Consider the following 21,393-nt stretch of genomic DNA (forward strand, 5'->3'; position numbering starts at 1 on the left):
ATGCATTACTCGCTGTACACTTTTCAACAAAACATACACATGTTCAACAGACTGCACCGAGCGAAAGTTGTGCATGCAAAGAGCAAGACCGTGACCTCAGAATATATGTGCATCACTCCCCAGCTGCTGCTGATGATGCTGTGACATCTATCCACAACATAAACGGAGTGATTACCCAGCTGCTGCTGCTGCCATAAGAGCACGTCATCAATGCTTTCTGTCTGAGCTCAAAGAAAACCATACAAACACACACAAACACATGAGCCTGGGGCTAAAAATAAAGACTTGGACCCTCCTGAGACTTTGGTTTAAGTATGTAACTGCCTTTTATTTGAGTTAACGTGTTAAAAATAACTTAAGGAAAACAAACAAGGGAATGTAGCTTTAAGAAGTTCAAAAGTGCTTGTAATAAAGCTGTGCAATGCTAAATAACTACTTATTGGAAATATATAAAAACACAATCGTGAAAATTGTTTGAACTTGTTTGAACGGCTCCATGTTCCCTTTTTCCAGAGATTTAGTCAATGTAAGCATGTTTTAGGTATAGGAATCTATGAATTGTGTTCTGGACAGCTTAATATATATATATATAAAAAAAAAAAAAAACAACTCACTAATATCTATATTTATATATATATTTATATATATATTATATATATATATATATATATATATATATATATATATATATATATATATATATATAAACTGCACAAATAATAAGCCACATAAAAAGTAACAGAGCAGCACCTGTACTGACATTCTTTGACAATGTGCCAAACATTTTAAAAATGCATGTTATGTAGGTGTTTGGCAACTCCCTATGATTTTGACAATAAGCAGCATTGCAAAAATAAAGAAAATGTGTACAACTGTAATATGAATAGTTATGCACACACACACACAAAATGTATACACCTACTTTTATAACGGAATGTTATGCATTTCAAAATGCAAGGCAAAAAAAAAAAAAAAAAACTACATCTTTACTATCCCAAAAGTAGTTTCTCTGAAATATCGTACAGTAGCACACAGAAGCATATAGTCCTCTTCTGAACATAAAGTAAGTGCACAGACATGTAAAGAGCACATTCAGTGGCTGACGACACAGGAAGGTTCGTGTGACTTGCAGACATTTTTGTAAGACTGTGGTGGATCATCTCTCTGTGGTCTCTCCGGTCATAAAGCTCAGATCATCAGGGATCAGCTGCTCGCCTGAGAACGAGACACAGACGCCACTTCATCAGACCACACACAGAGCGCTGGAACACTAGTCTGTACTGTCACATTATATACTACAATACTGTAATATTATAATACGCTGGTGCCTGGGACCACCCACAGAGATAATGACAGACTAAGCAGGTGGCTGACCTGTCCCGCTCTATTTTTAACTTTAACAAACCACTTATATTTATCCGTCATACAGACTGTGTGATTGGCTAATATAGAACAACAATTTCACAATTGTGACTTTTTTTTCTCAATAATCTGCGTCTCCACCCACCAAAATTAAAAAGAAATAATAACCAAAAAAAAATAATAAACATTACATATTCATAATTAGGTTTTTGGAACTGACAATGACATGTTAAATAGACATTTCTGTGAGTCTGTATTACTTCTGTATGGAAGCTCATTTCCACTATAGGAGTAAAACAATAAAAAAATTAAAATTATATCAGTTAACTCAGTTAACAGTCAAATTTCTGATTTTCTTCTTTTTTTTGTCAGAATAGTGAGAAAAATGTCCAAGTTGTGAGATAAAAAGTTGCAATTACCTTTTTTATTTATTATTCCATGGTGGAAACAAGCTTCCACGCTTATGTTATAATTAACAGCTTTTTGCCTAATTTTCTATAAAACTGATTCAAAATTAACTGCTGTTCAAAAGTTTGGGATCTGTATGTTTTTTTATTATTATTATTTTAAGAATTTAAAAGAAATTAATACTTTTATTCAGGAAGGATGTGTTAAATTGATAAAAAGTGATAGTAAAGAGATTTCTATTTTAAATATGCTGTTCTTTTTAACTTTTTATTCATCAAAGAATCCTGGAAAAGTATCACGGGCTCAAAAAAATATATAGCAAGCAGCACAACGGTTTCCAACATTGATAATAAATTAGAAGGATTTCTGAAGGATCATGTGACACTGAAGACTGGAGTCATGGCTGATGAAAATTCAGCTTTGAATCTGAGGAATGGATTATTGTTTGATATTTTATGATAAGGAAATTTTTTTTTTTATTTTGCAGTATTACATTCTTTTTTTCTCTATTTTTGATCAAATAAATGCAGTCTTGTTGAGCAAAAGTTTTTTAAAAAACAAAAAATCTTGCTTATACCAAACTACTGAACGGCCGTGTACATATGTTAAAATAAATAAATGAAGTTACATTTTCAATTTGATCTGAACTGACATTTGTCATTTCATTAAAGACCAAAGTTGAGTGAAATATGTGCAAACTTCTGGCTGGTAGCAGTGTATTAACTAACAGCAGCAGTGAAGTGTGGGTATGAACCTGGGCAGGGTAGAGTTCTGGTGTCAAACGCACAGTCTCCAGCCTCCAGAGCCACCACCTCATCCTCATTCTCATTCTCTGTGTCACAGTCCAGCTCGCTGTCACTGCTCATGCTCGGCAGCACATGTTGGGGCTGCGTCTGGCTGAGGAGACCTATGGACAGACAATCATACCTTTATATGAACTGACAGATGTGTAGTAGTAGTAGTAGCACTTTATTTCCTATTGCACACTAAAAGAGTGTTACTCATGAAGCACCTAAATAAATGCAATTTCCTGAGAACTCCTCTAATTTGATGTTCAGTTAAATGACAGTGGCGTTCCTTCACAGCGTGTGCAGTGACTCATCGATGCAACACAAGTGTAACTTGCTGCAGTATAATTATACCCCATGTTTTTTCCTGTTTTTGAGTTTTCAAGAACGGATCTTCATGTCTCACCTTCATCAGGGCGTGAGGAGGAAGAGGATGGTTCAGCCAGTGACAGCAGTGACTGATGGATCTCGCCGGAACCCTCTTGCTCACAGTTAAGAGAGCTGTCTGTCAGCAGGCCAGACCTGAGGGATACAACCTTATTAAAAAAGCCATTGTGTATCATGCCATTTTATGTGGAAAAAAAAGCCCTGAATAAAACAAAGAAACCAAATCAAAAACAACAACAACAACCCACACACACACACACACAAAAAACAGCAAAATATTATATTAAAATATAATAAAGCTAAAGATTGGCACAATAAAATTAAAAGCAAATATTAGCGTGGCAGAAACAAATAGTGCGTCAGGCTATTTATGTGAAAAAAAAGAAGACAAACAAAACATCAGTATGCTGACTGAAAAAAACAAACACAATATTAAAAAAAGTAAGAGTGAAAAAAGGGTGTCATGTTATTTAATGGAAAAAAAAAACTAAAAGCCAAATATTAGCATTAACTAAGCTAAACAAAACAAAGAAACTACACCAACCCAAATAACACAGAACAAAGCCAAATACTGAAATGATCAAAGACATTAAGCTTCTTATTTTACATGAAATAAACTAAAACAAAAATTAGGATGGTAAAAGCAAATATGTGACAAGTATTTAATGTGAAACAACTAACAACAAATATTACTAAACAAAATCCAACCCCAAAACAAATCAAAACAGTGAAACAAAAAACAAAACTAAAAACAAATATAAGTCAAATATTAGCCTGGTGAAAGCCATTGTGTGTCATTTAACCATGCAATGTGAGAAGAAAAAAAAAAAGCAAAAGTGCAAATGTATCTTAAATAAAGTAAATACCAAGTCCAACTACTGATTTACAGCGTCAGAAGAAAACTTTAGAGATTCCAATAATAACAATGAATGTAATGACATATTAAAACCAAAGAGCTGCGCGATTTAACGTCTATTCTAGATCTGAAAACAGCAACCTTCATTCAAGCTCACTTACTGCATTTGTTTATGAATGGAAACACACACACACAAACAATACGCTGTGCTGCTGATGGCTTGTTTCTGTACATTACCCGACAGCTGGAGTCCTGCGCTGTTTGGTGGCAGGAGCAGCTGCTCCATTGAGGCCTGTGATGCTGAACAGGTCTGAGGCTGCAGCTCCATACAGAAGTTCCTCATGTTTGGAGCCAGAGGGCTTATCAGAGGAAGAGGAGCTGCTTCCCAGTGAGGGAGGAGAACTCTGCACACTGCGTGCTTTCAGCGAGCCTGCAAAACACAGATAACGTCATTTCTAAACGATCTGAATACACCCTGTAATATCAGGGTTGAGTTTCCCTGAAGTCTCTCGAAATGAAACTTTCAGATTATTCCAAGCGTAATTGGAAGGGTTTCAAAGTGATTGTTGCATCTTGGGATGAGCAAAATTGCATATTTTCATGTTATCTGAACAACTAGTTAAGTAGTCACAATTAGGCTGGTTAGATAAGATTGACATGGCTTCTTAACAATGCAATGCTTATGGTGCAAGATGCTGAAAAACTGCATGAGATGAGACTAGATAAACTAGTAGGTTGGCGGACATCTAGTCAAGCATGTTAACTGATGTCTAGTGTAGAGTACTGACCATCCAACGAGGAGGGTCCCTCTCTGAGACAAGGAGAAGGTTCAGGAGGGGGGTCTCGTCCAGCTCCTCTCAGCTCTTTCTCCCCAGCATCCACAGCCCTGCGCAGTGACAGTCCACCCAGAGCTCCCACGCTCTCCTGCTTAGGAGAACCAGCCTTCTTCACTCCTGAAACAAAGTCATGCTCATTATTTAATAATCAATACAATTGTCAATCAGTTTTAGGAGCTCATGATAATCCTAAAGACTACATTAGATTTGTACTAAGAAAGTGCCTAAACCGCACAATAACTTTTACAATCCATACTAATTTAAATCTAAAATCTAAATTTGTTTTATGCATCATATGAGGTAATCTAGCTCAGTGTCATACCACTTCGAGAGTGTCGTGATGAGACAGGCGCTTTGAAGAGCAGTTCGCTGGGTTTGCGACTGGGCCCCATCTCCGAGTCCATGGAGGGGCCCTGCTCGTGGTTTGAGGCTCCCTGAGAGGAGATTCGACCGGCTCCACTGCGCGCTTCCAGCTGTCCTTTCACGTCTGACATCTTACTGCGAACTTCTGCCATCTGAGCCTTCAGTCTGATCAGGACCCCTGAGTCCGGGGCTGACCGACGCACCACCTGAGGCCGACGCTCACGCTCTTTACGAGAAGGCACTGCAGCGGCTGTCAATCAAAAACGATTAATGAGTCATGAATCATGTCAACTATACGGTCACTTCAGAGTGAGTTCATATTCATAATTCCGATCTCCAATATGAACACATCAGTGACACCTTGGCTCTGGAGGAGAGAGGTAGGGGGACGGGGCTGCATCCCCCACAGTGACTCCACATGGCTGCGGTCCTTCAGGTCCAGTAGTTGGATGAGGATGACCGGGTCGATCTCCAGCAGGCTGGCTGAGCTTGCACCTGCCCCACGCCTTGAACCCCGGGCACCTGCACCAGAACCTCCTGACCAGCAGTGGGAGACAGTTACTACAGACTGTGTAAGGTTAGCATCGTGCAGCTATATTCAATAGGTAAGCATGTAGAGGTGGTGACCAGTAGAGATGTGAAAAGTACAGGCAGAGAATGTATCATAATTTTGAAAGGGTACAGTACAGTAGATTACGTCACAATATGCAGCATATGGACTGTTGAATTTGGTAATTTTTTTATTAATTGTATTATTATTAACATACTATTATTATTAGCATTTCAAATATTTTGAATTAACATTTTTTACTTTTATTTTAATTAAGTTTTAGTATTTGTTATGCGTTTTTGTCATTTTTGTTAGTTTTTTTTCCCCCTGAATAAATTTATTTAGCTTTCAATTTTTATTTTTAAATGTAGTTTTAGCTAAAGCTAGGCAGCATTTCAAATTTTCAGTAAACTGATGTACAAAAATTAATAAGGTTGAAGCTAAATTTAAAAATAAAAACTTTTTTATTTAATTTATTTATAAGTTTTTCATCAAATATTTATATTTTATTTTTAGCTTTATTTAAAATACTGAAAAACAATTTGAATGTAGTTTTAATTTAATTTAAAGTCAAAATTGACAATCAAAATGATTAATGATTTATCCGTGCACATCATTTTATTTTGTACTTTTTAACTTATTACATCATAGTCATATAGATAAACATTATAGTCCTAGGTATTATTATTATTTTTTTTTTTTGTGGGAATTATTAAATGTCATTTCAATTTTGTGGGTACTAAACGTCTTGCAGCAGAAGCTCTGACAGGGTTTTAAACTGCAGATTCTGCAGTCAGTCTTCAAAGGCTGATATGGTAATTTGGCTCAGTTACATCACTACAGCTGATTAACAGGGTGTCACAGTCGATGACACTTCAAAGCCAAGTGTTTCAACACACCAGATTGACATATGCATGACACTCACTTTTCATTAGAGAAACAGCATTATTTGTATCAATGAAGCCTCTTGGACAGAGAAACTCTGGTTCACCTGTTGCTCCGGCAACATCATCAGCTAATTCACCTTCCTCCAGGTCTAGATTCCCACTGTACTCCACATCATTCTCACCAGACCTGTAACAGATAAAAACAAGTCACACTTGTGTTATTTCTCTGGTACTAGTGGGATGTCAGCAGCAAGTAAACAAATCTACAATGCATAACCAGATCAGCTCTAACATTTCTGTTTAAGTGTAGAAAGGTTTTGAATGGTTAATTGGATCCCAATGGAGCTAAATGAGGCGTGGCCGGCATTATGTCCCCAGTGTATCGCCACATGCTTTAAATAGTCCAGGATTCGTTTGAGTGGCTCCCCCTGTTAATAGTGAGAAGTGGTATAGTCTGAAATAAGCTGCTCTACAGGGGGTGTTGATAGCATTCTGTTCCAAGCATCCTGCTGAATATGTATGTATATGTGAGTGAGTGAGTGAGTGTGTGTGTGTGTGTAAGGGTAACACATGCACCATTGTCTCAGGCTCAACTGTGTGATGACTCAGTCCTCTCCAGCGGTTCTCTGTGCTGATCCACTACAGTATTTATAGAAGCTGAGAGCTTCGACTCCACATAGATACATCGAACAAATGTTTGCTTACCCTGCTAGAATTTACACTGGCCTCACCAAAAAAATTATATATTTTCTTTATACATTGAAAAAAAAAAAAGAGTTACTCTCATTAACCCATTTAGGAAATAAAAATAAAAACTATTAAAATAAATAAATGCATAATTCCCCTCAATATACATAAAAACAATAGGCTTTCTTTATATTAAAAAAGATAATAATATTAAAATAAAAATAATAATAATCAAATTAATCATATATAATTGGACATCATTGCATTTGTACTGAAATTGCTAATCGGTTATGATGCATTCTGGAAAAACATGACCAACCACCTACTATCTGCTAAACCACTGTGCTGAAACAAAGGTTTTGAACTTTTCCATTTTTTTGCAGATTTTAAAAAAAACAAACACACATACACACAACAACAATGACGAGATCAAACCGAGACATTTGATTAAGAACATTTCTATGCACAAGACTTCAAAGGTTTGCCTGACTGACATCAGGATGCATGTGAAGCACAGATGAAGCACAGAGAACCTTAAAAACATCAGATGAGAGTTAAAAAAAAAAAAGAGAAAAAACAAACTTTTTGTGCTGTATCAACATGTGATCATAAAACAAAAATCAAGTCCATATGCAATCTCTAGTGGTCACAGGAAACCCATTTGAGATGATAATACCAGTTGTAAACAGAGCCTAACACCCCATAATTCCCTCTTTCCCCTAGTTTATCCTAAATAAGCGGCGCTTCTGACATTTGGGTAAGAGTAAGTGCATGGGCACCTTTACAAAGCCAACATCAAGAGCTCACACAAAACACTCCAGCAAACAGAGTCAAAGGTGTGAGAGAATGTGCGTGGGCTTGAGAGCACGTGTGTGTGTGTGTGTGTGCGCACACTGGAAAATCCAGAGACTGTGAGAACGAGCATTTGTAAGCAGGAGGCAGAGGCTCTGATGACTCATTCGTCTCATCTGGTTGGAGCAGTGTGTGTGTGTTTGAGAGCAGTGTGAGCAGGCGGTAGCCGGGAGCATGAGCAGAAACATGTGAGGTTCTGACTCCAACACCTCACTACAGAAACACGAGCGCTCTCACGGAGCCTACACAAGTCAAAGCTGCCAATACTGCTCATTCTCTCAGATCGTGATAGGACAGGACAGAAAGAACAGCTCTCTGGTTAAACACAGAGTACGAGGGAATGCCTGTCACAAATGTGGTAGCAGCCCTAATTAAACTGTGCTTTCCAGCCGGGGGGAGGATACAGCTGTTACCCTATGGCACACAAAGCACCATCTCGTGCGAGAATCTTAGTACACTAGTATTTGCCACACCATGAGGACGTGACCTAGCAAATGATGAGCACTGCTTTAAGGGGGAAAAAAAAGAAAAACTGATCTCGAGCTGATCACGATTTTGCCAGAAATGCTTTCAAAAGACCTACATTATCTACATATATCCCACAATGAAGCTTGTGACCTTCATCAAGTGCTGTCTTCCAACAAGTATGGTAAAATAATATTAGTATTATTAATGGCCTTAATTATAGCTCATTCAGTTAGGTTTGCATCAGAACTGTTAATCATTGCTGTGATTCTGCCTGGGTTAAAAGAAATAGTTCAGCTAAAAAAAAAAAAAAAAAAAAAATCCTGTCATTATTTATTCACCCTCAAGTTGTTAGAAATTAGTTTTAGTTTCTTTCTTTCTAATAAAATTCTCCAAACAGAAAAAACTCTAAGCTGCATTTTCCAGATAAAGAAAATTAACAGCGACTATCAAGACTGTCATTCAAAAAGAAATGTAAAACAAGATCAAGACAAAAGCACAAAATTATTAAGGAAATTGTGACTTTTTTTTAACTATACTGGTGACTATAACAGTGGACCTCAAATGGTACTGCTTCAAAGATCACATTCTGAAATTTTAGCAAAGAGGTTTTTAAAATCTTGTACGTACATGGTCTCTTCATCAATATCATTCTCCTCTGTGTTACTGGTGGCTGTGGAGCTCCCAGAGGTGCTACTGCCGTCCAGAGGATTGACATCTTCATCTCCAGTTAGACAGTCCACCTCCAGATCCCCGTCGGACAACTCCTAACATTGCATCAACACATCATCATCAAACTGTTCCTAATGTGCGCAATATAACATCAAATAGCTCCGAGCATAAACATCATTCAAGTAATGTGGCTGTCAGGGCTTCAGGTTCACTACATTACATGTAGGCTTGTTTTCTTTAGAGATCACAATGAGTGTAATCTGATTTGAATGTCATATGCCTAAAAGCAGATGATGATGTAAGAGTGTGTATGTAAAAGATGTTCAAGATTTGGCTATGATGAAATGATGGATAATATCTTGGGGGAGTAAAAAAAAAGAAGAAGAAAAAAAAGAAACTTTTCTAGTTTTCAAAGGGAACAAAAAAAAGTTGAAGATTTTATTGCTAAAATAATGTTAAATAATAGCAATGAATTTCACAATGCTGCTCTGACAGGCCTTACATTAGAGTCATCATGCTGGGTCTTCTCTTCATCCTCATCTTCTTTTGTCTCTGCTGAGGCTGCCTGACTCCCTTCCTCCAGTACGGAGCTCTTTCCCTGACGGGAGTCTCTCCCGGAGGAAGTCGTGGGGCAGAGATGCCGATCAAGTGGAGAGGAACTCCTCGACTTCTGCCGACGGAACAGTTCTATAGCTAACCTCTAAACAGAAATACACCAGAATATAAACCGCATACATGACAACACAATTTGGCAAAAGTGTTTCTTCATTAGGTTTGAAAACATCAACATGCATTACATGTTACAGCATAAATATTACATGAATACCTAATGCATTCATAAATACACTCGCTTTAGACTGTATAGAAAGAAGTGGCCATATCAAATTCGGTTCATGTTTGAAACAACGCAGTTTCTTCAAGCCAGATTCTAAGTAGGATGTATTCAGGGTAACATAAAACTAGTATCTTTAACACTAACCTCTTTTAGGTTGTTGATCTGTTGAATGTAGCTGGACTGGGCTGACTCCAGCTGAGTTATGTACCAATACTGATCTCTACACTTCTGAAAAAACGTAGGTGATCGCACTTGATACCTGTGAGATTAATTGAAAAAGCAAATCATGAGAAATGAACAAGTCAGCATACACTGGATATCATGCATCTCATGGTAATTCTAAAGGAGGAGGAAATTCCATTCCCATTCCATTAAACACAAATACTGTACGCTTCTGTACTGTAGGCTTTAAATGGGTCATGAACTGCATGAAAAAATTTTGTACTGTTATCTGCTATCCAACTGTTATCAAGAATTTTGCATCAAAAACATATCTTAGAAGTAATAGGCTATTGTCTGTCCTGTTTTGAACCCTCATCAGAACACGTTTGAATAGGTGTGGTGGATTGTAGACTCGGACGTAAACAATCACTGCTATCACTGGCTAATAGTTGTGTATGTTTGCCAGCCTACATCCCTCACAGAAGGACGCTGCAGTGATTTAGGTTTAAAATGCATAAAAACTTATTTCAGATTATCTGTTTAACAAACAAAGCAGTAGTGATCACATAATAAAAACAGTTACTCACAAAAATGTGTGTTTCAACATTATTGTTGGATCTAATATAGTGAGCACAGCATCCTCTTTTAGTTTCAATCTTTCTAAAAATCACACTTGGAATTGTGCTTTGTTTGTAAATGAATCAGCTGTAAAATTAAGCTAACAAAGGACCAAGTTCTTACTGACGTCCTCTAAAACTTAAAGTTTTAAAGTTCATCCACTCTTTCCTAATGTTGGCACTGCACAGTGTTTTGTTGTCTTCTGAGCCATCTTTATCTTTGAGTTTCTGTGTAGACCTGCATTCGTCTCTTGTTATTTACACTACGTAAGTGAATCAGTGGGCGGGGCTAAACAGGCAGCGATGTAGAAGCAGGCGTTTATCTTCTTCTGCGGAGGCGTGTTTAGCCACACTATTACATCATGAAGGTTGTTTTGGCAGACTGGCTTTAATATAAGCTGTTTTTAGACTAACAAGAAATTTTTGAGTTCTAAAATATACAGGATGTTTTTATAGCACAATGACCTCTTATATGTCAAAAGACCATGGGAATTTTGGTATCTCAGTTCATGACCCGTTTAATAACCGAGTAAAAAAATATTAAAGGTACTATTTGAGACATAAAATCTAAAACTACTAATTGTCAGCTCGACCCACTGCCTACTCACTTAGTTAAAGCCTGTTTACCATCTTTGTCTTCATTAATTACTAAAATTATTCACTCTTCACTTGTTTCTGGTTCTGTACCACCTTCTCTTAAAACTGCTATTATTACCCCTATACTAAAGAAATCAGGGACTGATCCGTCACATTTTGAAAATTATTGACCAATTTAGAGCAATTTTTGCATTTGGCTTCCAAACTCTGGAATAGCCTTCTTGATAAAGTTTGGGGTTCAGACACACTCTGTTTAAATCTAGATTAAAGACAGATCTCATTAGTCAAGCTTTCACATAATGCATCTCATAATCTTGTACTGCAGTAATATCTGATCAAATGCACATTATTATTCTTTAGCTTGGGTTGAACAAATCATTTTTGCTTGGTTGGAACAGCAGCTACGCTAATTATGTCTCTATTTGTTTCTCTGTTTCTTGTGTAGTTAGGAATTACACAAGCTTCAGTCTGGATCCAGAATTCCTGAGAAGAGATGATGCCAACCCCTCAGAGGTCCTCAGATGATGCCAACCTTGAAACAACATGCAGAACTACCAAATTTTCCTACAAGTTTGATTGCAACAAATAATCATTGCTGTTAATAGTGTTCATTGTATTTTTGATTACGTCATTAACTGATTTTTACCGTACATTTCTGCCATATGTACATCAACATAACAGTCACAATTAATAAGCTACTACTAAATATATTGTAGAAACTTAATTTTCTGTAAAGCGGTTTTGCAACGATTTGTATCGTGAAAAGCACTATACAAATAAACTTGAATTGAATTGAATTTCTAATTTGCCATTCATTTCTAAAATCTTGGAAAAATGTGTTTCAGATCAAATTCACAATCATCTCTCCAAATAATAAATTGTGTGAGCAATTCCAATCCGGTTTCCATCCCCACCATAGCACAGAGACTGCTCTTGTCAAAATTACTAATGATTTGTTAATGGCAGTTGATTCTGGTTTATTAACAATACTTGTCCTACTTGACCTGAGTGTGGGCTTTGATACGATCTCACACAAGATACTCCTGGACAGGTTAGTTTCAATCACTTAGGGATCACTGGCACTCCCCTGTCCTGGTTTAGGTCTTATCTTACCGGTCGCACTCAGTTTGTTAATATTAAAAATTTTAAATCAAGAGCATCTACAGTTACTACTGGTGTCCCTAAGGGTTCTGTTTTGGGCCCACTCTTATTTACAATCTATTTACTTCCTCTTGCCCATATTTTCAGGAAATATGCTATCCAATTTCACTGCTATGCCGACGACACCCAGCTTTACCTCTTCCAAACTCTCTAGTTCTTTTCCTCCACCTTCTTTGACCAGATTTTAGCAGAAATTAAAGACTGGCTTTCAGCCAACTTTCTAAAACTCAACAGTGATAAAACTGAATCTAAAAAAAAAAGTGAATCTACTTTGACTAAATCTGATTCTTTTTTTGTGGATATCGATAATGATGCAATTTGTCCTTCTCAGCAGGTCAGGAGTTTGGGTGTCATTCTGGATAGCATACTTTCTTTTGAAGCTCATGTCAATAATATTACGCATACTGTGTATTTTCACCTGCATAATATTAATTGCCTCCATCCCTCTCTCACAACGAATAATATTGCAATTCTTATTTATGCACTGGTTACCTCATGTATGAACTATTGTAATGCTCTCCTTACTGGTCTTCCTTCTAAACTTCTTTATAAACTCCAACTGGTTCAGAACTCTGCAGCTTGTGTTCTTTCTAGGACTTCAATTAATAGAGCACATTTCTCCAGTTCTCCTACATTTACACTGGCTCCCAGTAAGTGAAAGTGAAAGTCGTGACATTTGTCAAGTATGGTGACCCATACTCGAAATTGGTGCTCTGCATTTAACCCATCCAAGTGTACACACACAGCAGTGAGAAGTGAACACACCGTGAACACACACCCGGAGCAGTGGGCAGCTATAGATCCAGCGCCCGGGGAGCAACTGGGGGTTCAGTGCCTTGCTCAAGGGCACTTCAGCCATGGGTATTGAGGGTGGAAGAGAGCGCTGTTCATTCACTCCCTCCCACCTACAACTCCTGCCAGCACCGAGACTCGAACCTGCGACCTTCTGGTTACAAGTCCAAATCTCTCACCGTTAGGCCACAGCTGCCCCAATCACATTGATTTTAAAGTAAAGTATCACATTGATTTTAAAATTTTGCTTGTCACATTTAAGGCACTTCACAACCTTGCTCCACTGTACCTTACTGACCTTCTCCACATCTATACTCCTTCTCGTGCTCTCAGATCTTCACACTCGATCTCTCTTGTGTCACTGCGTATACGTTTAAGCACAATGGGAGCCAGAACTTTCAGTTTTGCGGCCCCTAGTCTATGGAACTCTCTTCCCCCCAATATACGGAACAGTGACAGCTTTCATACTTTTAAATCTCGTCTTAAGTCTTATCCTTTCACCCAGGCTTTCATATGACTTGGTCTTATTAAGCCTTTATTGTATTTATGTATGCATGCAGTTGTGCTGTTGAATTTTGTAATGCTAGCAGGCTTTGTTTAACTACTTTTCTTTTACCAATTTGCTTGCTGTAAGGTGACCATGGGTGTTTAGAAAGGCACCATTTAAATAAAATGAATTATTATGATTTATTATTATTATAACATAGTCTAAAATTCAGCTGCAAGGTCGCACCTGAGCACAAGAGTGTCAGTCTGCATATTCAAGTAGCCCTCACTGGCGAGAAGGTCCAACCTGAAGAACCTGTTATACCCCCAGCACTCGCCCACCTCAAAGTCTGATGCAAATTCTCGAATGATGTTTTTGGTGGGGTCACTGGAGGCCTGATGGACCATCTCCACCCTGTATTCATACCTGAAAGAAATTCAACCAGTTAGTCTTTAAAAACAATATTTGTGACACTGCACGGCAGGATGACAGGACAGCAAGTGCAGCCTACTTGGACGTCTCTGGGAGTCCAGCCGACAACTCTAGAAAAACAGAGAGATAGTTTCCTCGAACAACGCCATTGCCATCCTAAAACACAACAACAACGTCTGTGAGAATAGGAAGAGTCTGCGAATTTCAATTGGTCACCGTGTTACGGGTGACAAACTTACCGGATAAACCTTCAACCTCCAGCACAGGCCTGATATCTGGAGCGGGGGGCTGTAGACGGGGTCGGCTCTCTGCCGCAGAGTATAAGGCAATGAGACAACACCAACTCAAATGACGCAAGAAAACTAATGCAGCATGTAAGAAATAAATTAATAAGAATGACAAAGGGAGTGTGATTACCTGAAGTTTGCCAAAACAAAAGTGCTCGAGTCATAGGCAGGGACCAGCTCACTGAGAAGAAATGAGATATGACTGTGAGCAATTTATCTTGCAAACTGAAATGGGAATGTCTCTACAAGTTCACCGCAAACTTCTTTTTACTAATAAATAAAGAAATGTTATTTTAAATTCTCACTGGAGAAATAGCATACCGTATTGGCCTACAAATTGACATTATGATCGAATGGCTTTAGAGTTGTTTTTACAGGTGTGCATGTTTATTCATTACTCACAGACTGCCACAGAGAGCGCCGTAGTTCAGTCTTACAGAGATGTCATCTCTATGTGGGAAGGAGCAATATAACAGGTACAGTGTCTATGTTTGTGTACCTGGTGAAGTCTGGTGGGACAGGAGTGGTGACAAAACTCTGCATTGGTTTCCTGTGAACCTGCTGGAACATGAGCAGGATCTCTGGACTCTTAGAGATCAGCTCACTCTTACTGCACGAACGCAGCTGTGAGGAGAAAATACACTTGTCACAAGTCTACAAACATCTCAAATGACTCATGAATTCTTCTAAATTCTAATTTAATGCTATATTTTAATTACAAATTATTGCAATTGCATAATTTAAGTGAAAAGCCAAACTAAAAAAAAACTTTACATAAAATTCACAATTAGCATTTGTTTAATCACATTTTCTTATTTGACCCATTCTACTTTAAAACCTTACAATTAAAAGTATAAAAATAAAAAACTAATGCTTATTTTCAGGTCTTAATTGTAGTTGAATTGCACATTTTCAATGCAGTCTCAAGACTTCTAACTCCTTTGCATATCTGCTTTATTTTACTGATCCACACACCTGATGTTCCACTTCCTGCAGCAGAGACTCCAGCAGTTCTGTCTCCTGTGTCAGAGAGGTCTTCTGTCCTGTGGGTGCATCAACTTTACGTTAGACCAAAATAACCTCAAATCTCAGATTACATGAAAACTCTCAGAACAAAAGCGTACATGTACCCATGAGTGTGATGAGTTTGTTCTTGAGCTGATTATCGAGCCGCGCAATCATCATTTCCACAGCATTTCGAATTTCCCTCACCCTCTCATCCTTTGCCCCTCGCACCGCCTCAACATTTTTCTCCTGAAAAACATAAAATGTGAAAGTACAGCTCTCAGAACTTCCAAAATCTAAATCATAAGGCCAAAAGTATGTGGACACCCAAACACGCTCCCATATAAATACTTGAGCACCAAATCAGCAAATTAGAATGATTTCTAAATCATGTGACACTGAAAAAAATGGAATGATGCTGAAATCATTGGTGCTTTAAAGTATATGAAAATAAGCATAAACTGTATAATATTTAAAAATATTACTATTTTTATTGTATTTTGATCACATAAATACAGCTATGTGAGCTTTAGCATTAATTCTAGGAAGATTTTCCACTAGATGTATTTGTCCATGTAATGTAAATTTGTTTAGTTCTGTAGCGCCCTCTATAGGACAATCCCTTAACGTAGGCGCTTTAAACAGTAGCTGATGGACTTGTGTGGGTTTCTTGGCGTCCTGGAGTTCTACATTATGTAAAACGCCTTCAAAAGCACTTATCAAACCAGGAATTCATGTAATTAGATAACATTTGATTTGTCATTAGCAGTTCCATCTAAAAGGGATTTGTGGCTGGTAAACTAGCATCCATTACAAACGGTCAACTCAAAACAGATCTAAATGGCTCCGTGTGGGTGTGAATGAGAAGCGAGGGTGCTTACCACTTCTTGAACCAGACTAATCAGCTCCATTAGCCGGCGCTGCAGCTTGGCCACCTCCTCATTCACCTTTGTCACATGCTGCTCGTAGATCTCGGCCAGAGGTTTGAACGTATGACCTCCATGCTGTGAAGAGGAGGAGAAGGAGATAAGCAAGTTCCTGTTTGAGACAAACTGACATTCATTCACATTAGGCACAGTATTATTCATTGATAATTTGCTCCTATGTGTGACCAGTCATGTTTTAGCACAACACATTTGGATCTGAGGAAATGACAATTCACCAGCCTGACTAATACGTTTTGAATTCAGAATTGCGCACCATGCCTCCCCACAGAGCGCACTGGTGACAGATGCACTTCTTACAAGTCCAGCAGAACACACTCAGCTTCTCATGATGGTTCTCACACCTGTTAGGTGAGAAGAGAGAATCAGTGACAGTGAGTATTAACTCTACACTAATTGGTCACTTAGTCATCCCAGAACATGAAAACCAAACATAAGCCATGGCGCATCGTTTTTTTTCTATATGAAAACATTTGACCATGCCTATTTTTCCTAGAAAAATTCAAATACTGTATGAAAAGCCATGATATAAATAATGTTTTAAACATTTATGCTGTTAATATTTTTGTAGAAACTGTGGTACACTTTTTAAGAAAACACACATACACTTGAATAGACATTTTTGACATTACAAAGTCTTTATGGTTACTTTTGATCAGTTTAATGCATCCTTGCTGAATAAAATTATTAATTTCTTTCTTTAAAAAAGAAAGAAAAAAAAAAAACTTAATGACCTCAAACTTTTGAACTGTAGTGTATGTATAATATATATATATTGCACATTTAATATTATATATAGTTATTCCACAGGGCCAAAAGTGCCCGCGTTTCAAAAACACTGTACTGCAGCTGTCAAGACTGTATTAATATTCAGTATTACTCACTTGTCTTTGTCGTTCTCCTCATGTTTTGTGAGGTTGCAGAGCTGCAGTGTGTCCAGTTGTTGAGTCACTTCCTCTGCCCAGCGACAGTTGACCAGTTCCCTCAGCTGAAGCGGAGCTCTGAATACAACACCAGATTGATTAGCAAAAACAACCATATACATTTTTGTTAATATTACTTTTTTTTTTAGAATAGAGAGAGATGACAGAGGATTAAGACTGGTATACAAACTGGATTAAAGTTGATTCTATAAAAATTAACCAATGTTTGAATATTTTTTTTTTTAGATCAACCAAAAGCAAGTTTGGGATATACGATGAATGTGTGCCAGCACTCCAGATAAAGGAGTTTTTGTTTGAGCTTTAATTATAAAGCTGTGGTTTGAACACACTTCAAACTGCTTTGGCAATTATGTAAGTGTGTTTCTGTTGCCAAATATCAGGTGGCTCTAGTCCAGTTTTTTTTTTTTTTTGGATGCGGTTCCCTTAATGTAACTAATCAGTGCTTCCCTGAAATGATCTCATTCTGTAAACTCTAACAATAGAAAAATCAATACTTAATCCTCTAGATTTACTTCAAAGACTGTCAGAGCTTAAAACATCATTTCAAGTTGAACCACAGAACTTACCGACAGTGGGGACACTGAGCTCTCTGTTCAGTTAGCCATCGCTGCCAGGAAGAAAACAGAAGAGCAAAATGTCCTCATTTATAAATGCTACCTTGGCTTGGCCTCTGAATCAATAAGAGGTCAATTATTAAAATACATGATGTGTTTTATTAGTGGGATTCTTCCCAACATGGCGCACTTGGAGAGCATTTAAAAACATCTGCACTGCTCATTACTTAAAGTGTTTTGGCAAAAACAAATATATCTCAAGTGTAATGTGACGTGTATAATATTTGTGTATGCTAATAATAATAATAATAATAATAATAATATTAAACATGATTTAGAAATCTTAATCAACCAAATCCTCAATATATGAATTTAGTCATGTCCTGTCAAGCTGACACAATAAAGAGAGCACAGAGAGCGCTGATTAATTAGACAGACACTGTGAGCTCCTCTAGGCTGTGTGTAGTAAGATCATTGTTCTGTTAATGAGTGTGTATGCATGCATTTGCTCACCCGAATGCAGCTGAAACAGCACAGTTTAGAACAGTGAGGGCAGAGACGGGCATCACGCAGCTTTTCCATGCAAATGAAGCAGCGGAAGACTTCCGCTATACTCTGAAGAGTTAGTTGTTACATGAACACATCAATAAATTAACATGAGACTACAAATTTTCACTACAAAATAATCAAACCGTTTATGTTCTTAAAGGAATAGTTCACCCCAAAATATAAATTTGTTTAAAATTGATGGGGTTTTTCATCTGAACAGATTTGGAGAAATTTAGCTTTACATTTCTTGCTCACCAATGGATCCTGTATAGTTAATGGGTGCCATCAGAATGAGAGTCCAAACAGCTGATAAAAAAAAACAACAATCTACAAGTAGTCTACACATTTCCAGTCAATCAGTTAATGATCTTGAATTAATAATAAACTACTAATCTTGTAAAGCGAAAAGCTGCATGTTTGTAAGAAACAAATCCAACATTAAGACATTTTAACTTGCATCCATTACTTCTGGACAAAATAATCCATTAAACTCTGTGCATATTTAACTCCAGATTCAAATGAAATGACTTTTTTTGCTGGAGAAAGCATTATTATTGATAGAGGAATTTAGCTGGAAGCGACAGTCTGACGTTAAAAAACATCCTGATAGGTTTGTTTATTTCAAACACGCAGCTTTACACTACACAATACATTAACTGAATTTTTTATTAGCTGTTTGGACTCTCATTCTGACGGCACCCATTCACTGCAGAGGATCCACTGATGAACAAGCGACGTAATGCTACATTTCTTCAATTCTGTTCTGATGAAAAAACAAACTCATTTTCAGCAAATTTTCATTTTTGTGTGAACTATTCCTTTCAGACAAAAATTAACATTCTGTCTTCATTTACTCACCCTTGTGCATTTTTTCATGCACCTCAAGCTTGTAATATAGCGCACAAATCATATAGATCACTGATAATTTTCAAAATACATTTCAAGTGGGTTGGCCATCAACATTTTGCTGAGTTTATGTTATAATTATATTATAGTTCAGGACATTTCTTAAAAATTCACCCTTTGTGTTCCATAGAAAAAGGAAAATATACTTGAATGACATGAGGGTGAGTAAATAATGACAGATTTTTCCTGTTTGGCTAAAATTTGAAAGTTATGTTCCATGTCAAGTTTTTGTCTTTAAACGAAAGGCAACTTGATGCCAGCATAAATCATAAAACATACACAAATATCATATGGTAAACATACCTCAACACTCTGCTCATCCATTTCAGCCAGTTTTACTTCTGACAGTCAAATATACCTGACGGGAGAATCTCGGTTGCTTTCACTGCAGTAAAAGCAGAGACCATTCAGATGCTCAGATTTTAGCAGCATAATGCACATAGTCTGCCAGTCTACAGTAGATCCCTATAAATGCCTTGCAACTCAGAGCTGATGTGACAAGTGACAGAAGACATTCATCTGTATGAGCTTATATGACTGCAGATGGCCAAAACACAGGATGAAATAAACATAATATTACATGCACTGCCAAAATGCTGCAGGGTACATCTGCCACCATCAAATGGAGGCCTTCATGGTTTTATAAAGCAAATAACGGTATCAAATACAAGATATAAATGGTAAAAGTTCACAGATGATTGACTTTAACAACCAAATAACCCATAAACGGGCAATAAAGCGACCATTTCGATCAATAACAAACGCTGTCATCTATTAAATATGCCTGCATGGACAATATTTGAGCAAATCCAACAAGAAACTTCGTCACGTGCGAGCTTAAAACTCAATGCCAACACAGAGAGGATAAGAAACGACTGATAAACAATACATTATAAATAAATACACAATACATACACTAGCAGGTGATATAGCGCAGGTTAGCATTTAGCAAGCTAGCTAGGGGGGTTTGCACAAAACTCAGTGCATCATACAGAAAAACCTCGTATCTATCAATGCATTTACCTTCTAATGTTGCCCTCGAACCCGTCACTCCGACTGTCTACATCAAACGCTATTAATTTAGTGTTTTATAAATAGTTATTGTAGCATCAGACTGCTTGTTTATAGACTAGCAGCAGCAAGCAGCGAATGTAGCGCCTATATATGTCAATGTCAGTCACCATGGGAGACCGTGTCAGTCACCATGGGAAACCGTATCCACCAATCGTATGTACTGTTGGTAGCCGAGCGGAATTGCATTAACCAATCACGATCGCGCATTACGAGTGGGCGGTTCACTTAGCGTGGTGACACGCCTCCTTAAAACCGCCAACATTAAATATTTAAGTTTTGCTTGTTACCAGTTTTAACGGATTTAACCGTTTTTTGTAACTTAATTCTTAGGATTTTGTATCAGATTTACAATCTTTTGTCAAAATGACACAATGTATTTGTTTTCTGGTTTAACCGTAAAAGTTGAAGTAGATTAAACTAACGAAAGGTAGGTGATGTGCCATAAATATGCCATTTTTATCAAATGATTCCAATTCAGAATCATACAATACAAGCTATATCAATGCCTCAAATAACCAAAAAAAGATTAATGTCACGTATTGACTGAGTAATGACTGCAGATGTAGAGTACTTGCATAGTAAATCAAGATCTCAGCACATAACTCGTGGAGCGTCTTCACTCTCCTGAGACACTGACCTACATTCTATACCGAGAACCTCTGGAGGCCCGCAGGTACAGAGGAACCATCGCACCACACTCAGGTTCGGTGGGGCTGCAGGTCTGTTATAGATCTGATGGCTCATTAAATGAGCCATTTTCAAAGTCCCATATGAACGTGCAAATTAAACAGTTACATTCAGGTTATACCCAATGAGACGCAATTCAACTCATTTCAGAGATATTTGAGTTACCAGACTGACATCTGCACACCATATCCTCACCTGTCATCTGTAAGTTAACAGGCATTGATAACAAGCACTGATACACTTCTGG

At 37.6% G+C, this 21,393-nt stretch overlaps 1 protein-coding gene across 2 annotated transcripts; it reads right to left on the bottom strand.

The window, feature by feature from the left end:
• Nucleotides 1-680: 680 nt before the first annotated feature.
• trim37 (tripartite motif containing 37) lies at nt 681-20,575 on the bottom strand. Of its 2 annotated transcripts, none has more exons than XM_042732814.1 (25): nt 20,409-20,575; nt 19,689-19,770; nt 18,444-18,545; nt 17,943-17,983; nt 17,317-17,433; nt 16,689-16,776; nt 16,370-16,492; nt 15,614-15,737; nt 15,459-15,526; nt 14,983-15,107; nt 14,614-14,664; nt 14,436-14,517; nt 14,276-14,352; nt 14,011-14,190; nt 10,093-10,207; nt 9,616-9,813; nt 9,072-9,208; nt 6,476-6,624; nt 5,361-5,537; nt 4,960-5,250; nt 4,590-4,754; nt 4,039-4,231; nt 2,965-3,080; nt 2,525-2,677; nt 681-1,215 (listed from the first exon to the last, which is right to left on the bottom strand). In XM_042732814.1, the coding sequence occupies exons 2-25, from the start codon at nt 19,707-19,709 to the stop codon at nt 1,157-1,159; spliced, it is 2,952 nt and encodes a 983-aa protein (XP_042588748.1). In that variant the 5' UTR covers nt 19,710-19,770; nt 20,409-20,575; the 3' UTR covers nt 681-1,156. The 2 variants fall into 2 exon arrangements, with proteins under 2 accessions (XP_042588748.1, XP_042588749.1); XM_042732815.1 differs by having other exon boundaries at nt 6,542-6,624; nt 20,409-20,574.
• Between the last annotated feature and the right edge of the window lie 818 nt (nt 20,576-21,393).

The sequence above is a fragment of the Cyprinus carpio genome, chromosome B10, assembly GCF_018340385.1.
Source record: "Cyprinus carpio isolate SPL01 chromosome B10, ASM1834038v1, whole genome shotgun sequence".
Taxonomy (NCBI): domain Eukaryota; kingdom Metazoa; phylum Chordata; class Actinopteri; order Cypriniformes; family Cyprinidae; genus Cyprinus; species Cyprinus carpio.